Here is a 14,958-nt window from a genome sequence, read left to right on the forward strand (position 1 = left end):
TATGGAATACCAGTCTTAAGATGGTCAAGACCACAGATATAAACACGTTGTTATAAGTGCATCACAAATTATGGCATACCTGTAAGATACTGGTAACAACCAGTGCTTAAATCATTATTATGCTGATGAGTGTACAGTACTTGTCCCCATATTAAAAACGTAACTCCATATATAACATAATCTACACAGGCAATCCTGTATGGCGTACCTATCATAAGACGGTAAAGGCCATTTAAAGATTACACTATCTTGGTTGCTGCACACTACTTGTAGACCATATATAAAACAGAGATGCAGTAATTATACCCATTAGTTAAGTGTAGCCAGTTGGGAAAAGGAACTGTCTGTTTCATTCAGGCCATTTTCAATCGAGTCAAAAAGAGCATCCATTTCAATTCACGGATATTTAGGATGTTGGCGATGTTGCCAACTCGTGGGCCTAGGGTTACTTTCTCCAAAATAACCCACTTAAAGCTGTCGGGGGATGTAGAGCAACTCTGAAGTGATTAACCAATGGTGCACCATGTACATCACAGCGGATACGGCTGGAGTGCTGAAGAATTCTCACTTTGGCTTTCTGTTGGGTCTGACCAATATAAATTTGATTACACGGGCATGTTATAGCGTAGATTATATTAGAAGTATTAAAGTTGGTAAATGTTTTCAACTGTACCTTGTGATGGTTGTGTTCAAATTCCTAGGCCTGTATGGTGCTAATACAGGCCTTGCATTGTCCACACTTAAAATGACCTATGATTAGTGGGAGATTCCACAGAGATGCGACCGTAGGTTCATCCTTGGTTGGTAAAAAAGATCGTACTACGTAGTCCTTCACACTCTTGCCTTTCTTAAATGCGTGCAATGGTGTATTGTGCTGCCCCACATCATCTGAAATCAATTTCCAATATTGATTGACAATCCGTTTGATTGTGTTACTTTTGGTTGAGAAAGTGGTAACACATACCAGCCTCTGTTCTTGTTCATCTGTTTTATCTTTGGGAGTAAGCAAAGATTCACGAGGGTAGAACCATGCTCTTTTACGGGCTTTCTTGATCAGTCTTTTGGGATAACCACGTTGTTGGAGACGGTTCGCAAGGTCCTCTGACTCCTTGAAATAGTGTTCTTTGATGGAACAGTTCCTACGGATCCGTATGAACTGTCCAAAGGGCAGATTGTCCTGTAGTGCTCGCAGATGATGACTATTATATTGTAAAAGTGAGTTCCTCTCCGCTGGTTTTCGACATAATGTAGTTTGTAAAATTCCAGCCTCCTCATAGATGGTGATATCCAAAAAGTCAATTGTCTTTTTATCAGAATGAATTGTAAATTGAAGGTGTGGTGATTGTAGATTAAGCTAACTATGAAAAGATGTTAGTTCAGAGGAGTCTCCACGCCAAATTAGCAGAATGTCGTCTATGTATCTCATCCAGAGATCAAGTTAGTCTCTGAATGGATTAGACATATTCAAAACAATCCCCTCTTCAAACACTGACATATATATAATAGCCACATCTGGTGCAAAAGGAGCCCCCATTGCTACCCCCTTAGTCTGGAGGAAAAATTGGTTACTGAATACAAAAAAGTTTCTGGTCATCGCTAGCCGTAGTAGAGCCACAATAAATTCAGTGGGAACCGCCATAGGTGCAGGTCGTTGTTGTAGGGATCTGGTTACCACAGCCAAAGCTTCTTCTTGGGGAATTGACGTGTACAGTGAAACCACGTCACATGTAGCTAGTAATTGCTTGCTAGGATCAAATGGCAATCCTTCCACAATGTTGATGGTATGCATTGTGTCCCTTAGATATGTCTTTGTTGCTTCTGCCAAAGGTTTCAAGAAATGGTCCACATATCTTCCAAGTGGTTCCAACATTGAACCACAACCCGATATGATAGGACGTCCCGGGGGATCAACCATATTTTTGTGGATCTTCGGTATGGTGTAGATGGTTGCTATTCTCGAGTGCTGTTGATTAAGATACCTGAACTCATTTTCTGTGAGGAAACCTAAATCCAGTCCTTCTGTGGTGACTTCTAAGATCTCACGGGATAGAGATGCTGAAGGGTCAGCACTGAGTCTTTTGTAGCTTACTCCATCATTAAGTTGCCGGAGAATCTCTGCCTCATATTTTGAAACATCTTGGACAACGATTGCTCCGCCTTTGTCGGCTGGCTTGATGATTACCTGAGTATTCTTAGCAAGAGATTGGAGTGCAGCCTTTTCACCTTTGCTTACATTGAATTTAGTGTATGTTCTTTTCAGCAATGTTTGGTTGACGTCTCTCCAGACAACAGCTTCATATGCCAGAATTTTGTTTGACATGGATTGCGATGGAGGAACAAAGGTAGACGAAATCCTCAGGCCAGTATGAGATGGATTCTGGTAGAGTGGGGACCTCCGAAAGAAATACTTCAAACAAATCTTCCTGAAAAACTTAAAGAGCTCGGTCCTCACAGTGAAGTTATCGGGTACATTGGTGGGGACATAAGAGAGCCCTTTGCTTAGTACTTTATGTTCATCCAAACTCAGATCATAGCTAGAGATGTTAAAACTGGATCAACCGTGGAAGCAGCATTCACCATCCGTATGTTTTCCTGCGTGTCGTCCTCTCGCCGTGTTGTTCTGGTTGAAAATGGACCTGCTTCTGTGGTTGGCCTCTGCCTGCCTCTCATGCGCCAGTGTTCTGTTGTTGTCCACGCTGCTGGCCTCGGGCCAGTTGTTGCCCCTGCCTCTCGGGGGTCTCCATGGTCCTTGGCCTTGACCTAAAAAAGGATTGTATTGATTCTGATAATATCCGTAGTCTTGATAGGAATAACTGTCACTAGGGCCTGCTGGATCCTGTTCGCCCTCGGAGCTGTAGGAGGAATCAGAGAAGGTAGTATAATTCAGTCGGCCGCGGTAACCTCCACGTCCCCTGTTGGTAAACCGACCCTGATTGTCCTGGCGATAATAATCGTCCTACAGATACGGATAGGTTTTCTTCTTGTCGTACAGACGAGGGTCCCGTGCCAGTTTCTCTAATTTTTTGTTCTGGGTAGTTAGTTCAAAGTCTTTAAGAGAGGAATCAAGGTGAGCAATTGTTAGCCACATGGCTAAAACCCTCTTTGAATTTGGGAACTTCTATGAAGATCGCAGGTTCAATCTTAATTTGGAGACCAACCGGAATAATGTTTTCTTTGAGGTACCTGGTTAGAAGGTGACCATGCCACCTGGTACGGATTAGTTTCTTCTCCAGTCTTTCTAGACGAGATATCTTGTCTTTCAGTGTGAAATCAAGAGTTGGAACATCAGTAGACAAGAAAATATTGTCAGGATTCTCAAGAGGCCGTTCAATGTAATCCTCTGAATAAGAGAGTAGCCCCCTTTCAACCATTGTGTGCCAAACTGAAAGTTAATTTCAGAAAAGGAACCTCGCAGACCAGCGTCTGCTCAGAGTGTGTCAAGGAGAAGGGTTAACCCAAAAACGTCACTGGGACCTGGGTATTCTAAGTGCTAAGAAGAAGGGTCCCAGCAATCATACGAAAGTAATTTATAATTAATATACAATCAAATACATAGAAACTTCATAAACCCACACTGTTATTTATTCACAATGCAGGTATGTTTGGTAACAGCACAGTGTGGATGCTGGCGTGTATTTGGTAATAGCGCAGTGTGGGTGCTGGTGTGTATTTGGGTACAGCGCAGTGTGGATGCTGGTGTATATTTGGGTACAGCGCAGTGTGGATGCTGGTGTGTATCTGGGTACAGCGCAGTGTAGATCCTGGCGTGTATTTGTAACAGCTCAGAGTTGATGCTGGCGTGTATTTGGGTACAGCACGGTGTGGATGCTGGTGTGTATTTGGGTACAGCGCAGTGTGGATGCTGGTGTGTATTTGGGTACAGCGCAGTGTGGATGCTGGTGTGTATCTGGGTGCAGCGCAGTGTGGATGCTGGCGTGTAACAGCACAGTGTGGATGCTGGTGTGTATTTGGTAATAGCGCAGTGTGGATGCTGGCGTGTATTTGTAACAGCTCAGAGTGGATGCTGGCGTGTATTTGGGTACAGCACAATGTGGATGCCGGTGTGTATTTGGGTACAGCACAGTGTGGATGCTGGTGTGTATTTTGGGTACAGCGCAGTGTGGATGCTGGTGTGTATCTGGGTACAGCGCAGTGTAGATGCTGGTGTGTATTTGGGTACAGCCCGTTGTGGATACTGGTGTGTATTTGAAAACAGCACAGTGTTGATGCTGCTGTGTATTTGGAAACAGCGCAGTGTGGATGCTGGTGTGTAACAGCACAGTGTGGATGCTGGCGTGTATTTGGTAATAGCGCAGTGTGGATGCTGGCGTGTATTTGTAACAGCGCAGTGTGGATGCTGGCGTGTATTTGGGTACAGCACAGTGTGGATGCTGGTGTGTATTTGGGTACAGCGCAGTGTGGATGCTGGTGTGTATTTGGGTTCAGCTCAGTGTGGATGCTGGTGTGTATTTGGGTACAGCGCAGTGTAGATGCTGGTGTGTATTTGGGTACAGCGCATTGTGGATGCTGGTGTGTATTTGGAAACAGCGCAGTGTGGATGCTGCCGTGTATTTGGAAACAGCGCAGTGTGGATGCTGGCGTGTATTTGTAACAGCGCTGTGTGGATGCTGGCGTGTATTTGGAAACAGCGCAGTGTGGATGCTGGCGTGTATTTGTAACAGTGCAGTGTGGATGCTTGTGTGTGTTTGGAAACAGCGCAGTGTGGATGCTGGCGTGTATTTGTAACAGCGCAGTGTGGATGCTGGTGTGTATTTAGAAACAGCGCGGTGTGGATGCTGGTGTGTATTTGGAAACAGCGCAGTGTGGATGCTGGCGTGTATTTGTAACAGCGAAGTGTGGATGCTGGCGTGTATTTGGAAACAGCGCAGTGTGGATGCTGGCGTGTATTTGTAACAGCGCAGTGTGGATGCTGGTGGGTATTTAGAAACAGCGCAGTATGGATGCTGGTGGGTATTTTGAAACAGCGCAGTGTGGATGCTGCTGTGTATTCGGAAACAGCGCAGTGTGGATGCTGGCGTGTATTTGTAACAGCGCAGTGTGGATGCTGGCGTGTATTTGGAAACAGCGCAGTGTGGATGCTGCTGTGTATTTGTAACAGCGCAGTGTGGATGCTGCTGTGTATTTGGGTACAGCGCAGTGTGGATGCTGGAGTGTATTTGTAACAGGGCAGTGTGGATGCTGGGGTGTATTTGTAACAGCGCAGTGTGGATGCCGTGTGTATTTGTAACAGCGCAGTGTGTATGCTGGTGTGTATTTGGGTACAGCGCAGTGTGGATGCTGGTGTGTATTTGTAACAGCGCAGTGTGGATGCTGGTGTGTATTTGTAACAGCGCAGTATGGATGCTGGTGTGTATTTGGAAATAGCGCAGTGTGGATGCTGGTGTGTATTTGGGTACAGCGCAGTGTGGATGCTGGTGTGTATTTGTAACAGCGCAGTGTGGATGCTGGTGTGTATTTGTAACAGCGCAGTATGGATGCTGGTGTGTATTTGGAAATAGCGCAGTGTGGATGCTGGTGTGTATTTGGAAATAGCGCAGTGTGGATGCTGGTGTGTATTTGGGTACAGCGCAGTGTGGATGCTGGAGTGTATTTGGAAACAGCGCAGTGTGGATGCTGGTGTGTATTTGGAAACAGCGCAGTGTGGATGCTGGAGTGTATTTGGGTACAGCGCAGTGTGGATGCTGGTGAGTATTTGGAGTGAGAAAACAGTACACCTGCCTGTGCTGAGAGACTATTTCTTAGGACACAACCGTTAATAAAGCATACATGAAAAAATAGCATGAACACTTGCTTTTAGAATTGCAACTTTTACTTTAATCCTTATCTGAAGACTGTTATTATTTTTAGTCTTTTGTTTTTTAGTGCATGAGAATACAAAAAACATGAATAATATTAAACATTTAGATATAGACAAGAAAACAAATTGGTATGTACATAGTTCCAACAAACTCACACTCAACACATTCTTGGCCATCCAATCATACAAAAACATTCATACTGGTCCCAATGTCATGAAAACAATTGTGTAAAATGAAAAACAATCCAATTTGATGATTTTTACACATAAATCAAAATTCTTCAAAATTTTTGAAAAAAGCGATATTTCAATCAATTAGTGCATTCCATGTAGAACAAATGACAAGGGACCGGGTCAGGTCAACGCGTTTCGAACCCTACAATTCTGGGGGTTCTCTTCAGGACCACAGTCTAACTAGAAAAAAGAGGAAAGAATCATCACTAACCAAAATCTGCGGAATCAACTTCTCAACCAAAGCAAAGCTTCCCTCAGCCTACCTTGACAAGTGGGACGAGTCTCCACAGAAAACGAGAGGAAATAAATGTATTCCCAATGAAAAGGGGAGCGAGAGGTGCTGCGAGAGTAGCCCCCTTTCAACCATTGTGTGCCAAACTGAAAGTTAATTTCAGAAAAGGAACCTCGCAGACCAGCGTCTGCTCAGAGTGTGTCAAGGAGAAGGGTTAACCCAAAAACGTCACTGGGACCTGGGTATTCTAAGTGCTAAGAAGAAGGGTCCCAGCAATCATACGAAAGTAATTTATAATTAATATACAATCAAATACATAGAAACTTCATAAACCCACACTGTTATTTATTCACAATGCAGGTATGTTTGGTAACAGCACAGTGTGGATGCTGGCGTGTATTTGGTAATAGCGCAGTGTGGGTGCTGGTGTGTATTTGGGTACAGCGCAGTGTGGATGCTGGTGTATATTTGGGTACAGCGCAGTGTGGATGCTGGTGTGTATCTGGGTACAGCGCAGTGTAGATGCTGGCGTGTATTTGTAACAGCTCAGAGTTGATGCTGGCGTGTATTTGGGTACAGCACGGTGTGGATGCTGGTGTGTATTTGGGTACAGCGCAGTGTGGATGCTGGTGTGTATTTGGGTACAGCGCAGTGTGGATGCTGGTGTGTATCTGGGTGCAGCGCAGTGTGGATGCTGGCGTGTAACAGCACAGTGTGGATGCTGGTGTGTATTTGGTAATAGCGCAGTGTGGATGCTGGCGTGTATTTGTAACAGCTCAGAGTGGATGCTGGTGTGTATTTGGGTACAGCACAATGTGGATGCCGGTGTGTATTTGGGTACAGCACAGTGTGGATGCTGGTGTGTATTTTGGGTACAGCGCAGTGTGGATGCTGGTGTGTATCTGGGTACAGCGCAGTGTAGATGCTGGTGTGTATTTGGGTACAGCCCATTGTGGATACTGGTGTGTATTTGAAAACAGCACAGTGTGGATGCTGCTGTGTATTTGGAAACAGCGCAGTGTGGATGCTGGTGTGTAACAGCACAGTGTGGATGCTGGCGTGTATTTGGTAATAGCGCAGTGTGGATGCTGGCGTGTATTTGTAACAGCGCAGTGTGGATGCTGGCGTGTATTTGGGTACAGCACAGTGTGGATGCTGGTGTGTATTTGGGTACAGCGCAGTGTGGATGCTGGTGTGTATTTGGGTACAGCTCAGTGTGGATGCTGGTGTGTATTTGGGTACAGCGCAGTGTAGATGCTGGTGTGTATTTGGGTACAGCGCATTGTGGATGCTGGTGTGTATTTGGAAACAGCGCAGTGTGGATGCTGCCGTGTATTTGGAAACAGCGCAGTGTGGATGCTGGCGTGTATTTGTAACAGCGCTGTGTGGATGCTGGCGTGTATTTGGAAACAGCGCAGTGTGGATGCTGGCGTGTATTTGTAACAGTGCAGTGTGGATGCTTGTGTGTGTTTGGAAACAGCGCAGTGTGGATGCTGGCGTGTATTTGTAACAGCGCAATGTGGATGCTGGTGTGTATTTAGAAACAGCGCGGTGTGGATGCTGGTGTGTATTTGGAAACAGCGCAGTGTGGATGCTGGCTTGTATTTGTAACAGCGAAGTGTGGATGCTGGCGTGTATTTGGAAACAGCGCAGTGTGGATGCTGGCGTGTATTTGTAACACCGCAGTGTGGATGCTGGTGGGTATTTAGAAACAGCGCAGTATGGATGCTGGTGGGTATTTTGAAACAGCGCAGTGTGGATGCTGCTGTGTATTCGGAAACAGCGCAGTGTGGATGCTGCCGTGTATTTGTAACAGCGCAGTGTGGATGCTGGCGTGTATTTGGAAACAGCGCAGTGTGGATGCTGGTGTGTATTTGTAACAGCGCAGTGTGGATGCTGCTGTGTATTTGGGTACAGCGCAGTGTGGATGCTGGTGTGTTTTTGTAACAGCGCAGTGTGGATGCTGGCGTGTATTTGTAACAGTGCAGTGTGGAGGCTGGTGTGTATTTGTAACAGCGCAGTATGGATGCTGGTGTGTATTTGGGTACAGCGCAGTATGGATGCTGGTGTGTATTTGGAAACAGCGCAGTGTGGATGCTGGCGTGTATTTGTAACAGCGCAGTGTGGATGCTGGCATGTATTTGGGTACAGCGCAGTGTGGATGCTGGTGTTTATTTGGAAACAGCGCAGTGTGGATGCTGGCGTGTATTTGTAACAGTGCAGTGTGGATGCTGGTGTGTATTTGTAACAGCGCAGTGTGGATGCTGGCGTGTATTTGGGTACAGCGCAGAGCGGATGCTGGAGTGTATTTGTAACAGCTCAGTGTGGATGCTGGAGTATATTTGGAAACAGCGCAGTGTGGATGCTGGTGTGTATTTGTAACAGCGCAGTATGGATGCTGTTGAGTATTTGGAAACAGCGCAGTGTGGATGCTGGTGTGTATTTGTTAACAGCGCAGTGTGGATGCTGGAGTATATTTGGAAACAGCGCAGTGTGGATGTCGTGTGTATTTGTAACAGCCCTGTATGGATGCTGGTGAGTATTTGGAAACAGCGCAGTGTGGATGCCGTGTGTATTTGTAACAGCGCAGTGTGGATGCTGGTGAGTATTTGGAAACAGCGCAGTGTGGATGCCGGTGTGTATTTGTAACAGCGCAGTATGGATGCTGGTGAGTATTTGGAAACAGCGCAGTGTGGATGCTGGTGTGTATTTGGGTACAGCGCAGTGTGGATGCTGGAGTGTATTTGTAACAGCGCAGTGTGGATGCTGGTGAGTATTTGGAAACACAACAGTGTGGATGCTGGTGAGTATTTGGAAATAGCGCAGTGTGGATGCTGGTGTGTATTTGTAACAGCGCAGTATGGATGCTGGTGAGTATTTGGAAATAGCGCAGTGTGGATGCTGGTGTGTATTTGGAAATAGCGCAGTGTGGATGCTGGGGTGTATTTGTAACAGCGCAGTATGGATGCTGGTGAGTATTTGGAAACACAACAGTGTGGATGCCGGTGTGTATTTGTAACAGCACAGTATGGATGCTGGTGAGTATTTGGAAATAGCGCAGTGTGGATGCTGGTGTGTATTTGGAAACAGCGCAGTGTGGATGCTGGAGTGTATTTGGAAACAGCGCAGTGTGGATGCTGGTGTGTATTTGTAACAGCGCAGTATGGATGCTGGTGAGTATTTGGAAACAGCGCAGTGTGGATGCCGTGTGTATTTGTAACAGCGCAGTGTGGATGCTGGTGAGTATTTGGAAACAGCGCAGTATGGATGCCGGTGTGTATTTGTAACAGCGCAGTATGGATGCTGGTGAGTATTTGGAAACAGCGCAGTGTGGATGCTGGTGTGTATTTGGGTACAGCGCAGTGTGGATGCTGGTGTGTATTTGTAACAGGGCAGTGTGGATGCTGGGGTGTATTTGTAACAGCGCAGTGTGGATGCCGTGTGTATTTGTAACAGCGCAGTGTGTATGCTGGTGTGTATTTGGGTACAGCGCAGTGTGGATGCTGGTGTGTATTTGTAACAGCGCAGTGTGGATGCTGGTGTGTATTTGTAACAGCGCAGTATGGATGCTGGTGTGTATTTGGAAATAGCGCAGTGTGGATGCTGGTGTGTATTTGGGTACAGCTCAGTGTGGATGCTGGTGTGTATTTGTAACAGCGCAGTGTGGATGCTGGTGTGTTTTTGTAACAGCGCAGTATGGATGCTGGTGTGTATTTGGAAATAGGGCAGTGTGGATGCTGGTGTGTATTTGGAAATAGCGCAGTGTGGATGCTGGTGTGTATTTGGGTACAGCGCAGTGTGGATGCTGGAGTGTATTTGGAAACAGCGCAGTGTGGATGCTGGTGTGTATTTGGAAACAGCGCAGTGTGGATGCTGGAGTGTATTTGGGTACAGCGCAGTGTGGATGCTGGAGTGTATTTGGGTACAGCGCAGTGTGGATGCTGGTGAGTATTTGGAGTGAGAAAACAGTACACCTGCCTGTGCTGAGAGACTATTTCTTAGGACACAACCGTTAATAAAGCATACATGAAAAAATAGCATGAACACTTGCTTTTAGAATTGCAACTTTTACTTTAATCCTTATCTGAAGACTGTTATTATTTTTAGTCTTTTGTTTTTTAGTGCATGAGAATACAAAAAACATGAATAATATTAAACATTTAGATATAGACAAGAAAACAAATTGGTATGTACATAGTTCCAACAAACTCACACTCAACACATTCTTGGCCATCCAATCATACAAAAACATTCATACTGGTCCCAATGTCATGAAAACAATTGTGTAAAATGAAAAACAATCCAATTTGATGATTTTTACACATAAATCAAAATTCTTCAAAATGTTTGAAAAAAGCGATATTTCAATCAATTAGTGCATTCCATGTAGAACAAATGACAAGGGACCGGGTCAGGTCAACGCGTTTCGAATCCTACAATTCTGGGGGTTCTCTTCAGGACCACAGTCTAACTAGAAAAAAGAGGAAAGAATCATCACTAACCAAAATCTGCGGAATCAACTTCTCAACCAAAGCAAAGCTTCCCTCAGCCTACCTTGACAAGTGGGACGAGTCTCCACAGAAAACGAGAGGAAATAAATGTATTCCCAATGAAAAGGGGAGCGAGAGGTGCTGCAAGAAAAATAAGGTGCTTTCAATCTCACTGCGCGTCTCAAACATGACTGTGCCTAGGCTGGTTATAGTGGGTCTATGTGCTTACCTTTGCGTAGCGCGTGTGTGCTCTAAAAAGATGCTTCACAGTCTAAACGATCGCGATCCGGGGGATCGGATACGGCGTCACTATGGCTGGTAAAAGAAAGAGTAGCGCGGGTTACCGACATGCAAAGGCGATCGCGTGACAGTTTACTGAATTTACGCGTTCGCCCGCGCTTTGGTTAAAAGCTTACCTTGCTTGATGCTCAATATCAGGAAATAGATGGTACTCGCTCCTCACCCTGCAGACAATGGCGGGTTACCGGAGTCTAACAACAGTGTACCTTATGGGTTTGGCTTGGCCTCAAGGGGTGCTGGGAAATGTAGTACTGTTATCCCAACAGGAGTGACAGAGTCCATTAGTGAGCAAGAAATAACATGGAATTCTGGGAAATGAAGTCCATTCGTGGAAAATCAAGAGTAGGTTTTATAAATCTCAGAAATTTCATTTAATCCATTGACTGCTGTATCATATTTCATGATCAGCAGTGCTTCCCTTTGGTTCAGTCTTGTTTCCACATCACCGCCTCTTGGGTCATTTTCAATTTTGGACAGGACTGTCCACTTGAAATTATTCTTATCATGTTTTTTATTCAGCCAATGATGAACTAAGGGCGCATTGTCCACTTCTCTGCGTAACCTGGATTTATGCTGAGTGATGCGTTGCCTGACCTCTTGGGTGGTTTTCCCAATATATAACTTGGGGCAGGGACATACAATAGCATATACAACATTCCTTGTTTTACAGTTTGTAAAAACTTCGTGTTTCCAGTGGATGTTGTTGAACGAGAACAATGTCTCTTCTATAGTATCAGAGCAACAATGCAAGTTCCACATTTATGGTGTCCTTTAATCTGTGGAGAATGGATGCTGGAGTGTATTTGTAACAGGGCAGTGTGGATGCTGGCGTGTATTTGTAACAGCGCAGTATGGATGCTGGTGTGTATTTGGTAACAGCGCAGTGTGGATGCTGGTGTGTATTTGTAACAGCGCAGTGTGGATGCCGGTGTGTATTTGGTAACAGCGCAGTGTGGATGCCGGTGAGTATTTGGTAACAGTGCAGTATGGATGCTGGTGTGTATTTGATAACAGCGCAGTGTGGATGCTGGTGTGTATTTGTAACAGCGCAGTGTGGATGCCGGTGTGTATTTGTAACAGCGCAGTGTGGATGCCGGTGAGTATTTGGTAACAGTGCAGTATGGATGCTGGTGTGTATTTGATAACAGCGCAGTGTGGATGCTGGTGTGTATTTGGAAATAGCGCAGTATGGATGCTGGTGTGTATTTGTAACAGCGCAGTGTGGATGCCGGTGTGTATTTGTAACAGCGCAGTATGGATGCTGGTGTGTATTTGGAAATAGCGCAGTGTGGATGCTGGCGTGTATTTGGGTACAGCGCAGTGTAGATGCTGACGTGTATTTGTAACAGCGCAGTGTGGATGCTGGTGTGTTTTTATTGTATTCATGCGCACAGGTTCTGCGGTGACTGTTTTCAAGCATATGTTGTGAGGCAGAATCCCGGCTACCCCAGCCTCAACCCTGTCTTCCTCTGCACATGTTGTCCGCTCCTCTCTGACCCGTCCCTGTTTTTCTTTCCACAGAATGCTCTGGTCGGATGGATATAAAGGCGGACGTGGTGCTTTTAGTCCATACTTCTTTTTTTGTACTGTGGAGCCACCGCCTCCTGAGGCCCTTCTTGGAGGAGGTGTTGAGAAGCTTCCACGTGTCCCGGGACTCGGTGCAGTTCAGCCTGGTCACGTTCACCACTGATGCCCGGATAGATGTCCCCTTCAGCGACTCCCTCAACGTCCGTGTCCTGATTGACTCTCTGCGGCCCTTGCGATGGGTGGGCCCTCGTTCTAATACTGGTCGAGCCCTCTCCTTCGTCAGACGGGAGGTGCTGGTCGAGCACAGGGGGGCCAGAGCCCACGTGCCCAGGGTCCTGGTCCTCATCACAGATCGGTTGTCAGAGGATGATGTCACAGGTCCGGCCCTGGAGCTCCGGGGTGCGGGGGTGGAGGTCTTTGCTGTTGGTGGGTGGGATGCGAGCCGCCCTGAGCTGGAGGCCATCGCCAGCCCCCCGGCTGCGACCCACGTGTTCTCAAGGAAGTCCTATCGAGAGCTTCAGCAAATGCTGCCGGAGCTGACAGAGTCCATCTGCCTCAGGGTCCAGTACAAACTGAAAACTATACAACACAACCTGCGGGTATAAAAGGGAGACACTCCCGCTTCTTTCAAGGGACTCAAGGCGGGGGTCCAGGCAGAGCTCTGTAGTTTACAGTTTACACATTTCACAGCTGATATTTACATTTCATGACGAGGCGCAGGGAGAAGGGTAAATTACAAGAGCCTCCCTTGGGTGTCATTCACTTTCTCCACAGCCGGAAATCCCGCCCTCGGACTTCCGGCAGTGGGGGAAAGGAGGCAGGTGGTGGAGTCAGAAGGAATAATGGAAGGCAGTTGTCACTCACTGCCCCACTCACAAGAGAAAATGGAAGGTGCACTTATGAAGTCAAAACACGTGCGACGAAATCTGTTCCAAGATTATTTCTTTTTATTTAATCAATCTTTTAAAACTGGCACACAACCAACACGTTTCGTTCCCATTTTTGCCAGAGGGAACTTCGTCAGGGCTGTAACATTATAGACAGGACAAAGCAACAATAACACATCAAACAACATAAAAAAGGACATAGATAATATCAGACAACCCACAAAGAAACATACAGGAAATGTGCAAAACCCAAAAAATTGAAAATAGTACTTTACAAATACATATTCTAATTAATATGTACAAGGTAACAGCTCAGTTTGTCTAAAAGATAGCATAACATAAAAATATTACCATATCTAAAAAAGTACCGTAAAACCAAATCTATACAATTAAATGACACTTCCTCCACATGTAACAAGGAGAAGTAATTGTGTGGTAGTTCTGATTAAAGGATACCTCTTTGGAGTTAGTAACCCGTTTAGATAATAAATGGTTCAATTATCTGCAACTCATGCCTTGTTTTAATTATATTTTCAACATTAAGTGTAGACATTGGAACGTAATGGCTAGCAAATGTCATATTGGGCAGGACTATGCAAAGGTACACAAAAGAGGAGCAAAATCAATGACAAGCTAAGTCTCCCCACCTATCGGTTCAGCTGGTCAGTAGAAGAAAGAATATGGATATATGACGGAATTTCGACCCCACGAGGCAAGGGGTCAGCCTTAATATCAGCATAGTCGATAAATTCTGAGACAGAAAAGACAGAAAAGGTTTCATACGTAGTACGATCGAAATAGGAATAAGGTCCAAGAGTCACTTTGTCCATCAAAGAAATGTATGCATGTAACATAATGCTGTATGAGGTGTTAAAATGTGGCGATCACTGAACAACTACCTGTCCTCACACAAACCGCCGTAGCAACGGCAACAAGCAACGCAGCCACAGGAACCTCAACTGAGTCATAGAACATCAACAAGACACCGCCCATACACCGCACCATAAAATATTCCTCCTACCCAGAGCTTCTCCACTCTCTCTTCTTCTATTTCTCGGCCACTGGGACTAGGGGAGAGGGTAATCAACAAACGTGCGAGAGACAATCGAAAGGACATCAGGGGGGACGGAGGAGAAAACTAAAGACTATTGATACGAGGGCACAAACTAACGGAACGCCCTGCCAGAACTGCACAGCCACAGTCAGAAGTACTAATTGCCAAGATGATGGACTTGTGTTGCCTCCCTATAACCCCCCCTCACCCCCCCCAGGGCGTTTTCTTCTTTTTCCCTTTGTGAATTACCTCCCATGTAGATGTTACGCACCATGTAAATATAATTTTCAATAAAAAAATTTACTGAAATAAAAAGAAATGACGAATATCGGAGGTGGCACCAGATGTTATGCTACATCTACAGATGAGTAGCTAAAAGGTGCATCCATCGAAGAAACGACCAATATCCGGGGTAT

General features: G+C 45.6%; 1 protein-coding gene across 1 annotated transcript in view; it reads left to right on the forward strand.

Annotated features, from left to right (window-relative positions):
* LOC147662762 (collagen alpha-1(XII) chain-like) overlaps positions 1–13,206 on the forward strand; it is a 185,659-nt gene extending 172,453 nt beyond the window's left edge. The window contains exon 5 of the mRNA XM_086950918.1: positions 12,596–13,206. Coding sequence (XP_086807044.1) covers positions 12,596–13,206 — 611 coding nt within the window. The remainder of the gene's footprint in view (positions 1–12,595) is intronic.
* Positions 13,207–14,958: the final 1,752 nt, after the last annotated feature.

The sequence above is a fragment of the Lissotriton vulgaris genome, unplaced genomic scaffold (assembly GCF_964263255.1).
Source record: "Lissotriton vulgaris unplaced genomic scaffold, aLisVul1.2 SCAFFOLD_2720, whole genome shotgun sequence".
NCBI classification, from domain to species: Eukaryota; Metazoa; Chordata; class Amphibia; order Caudata; family Salamandridae; genus Lissotriton; species Lissotriton vulgaris.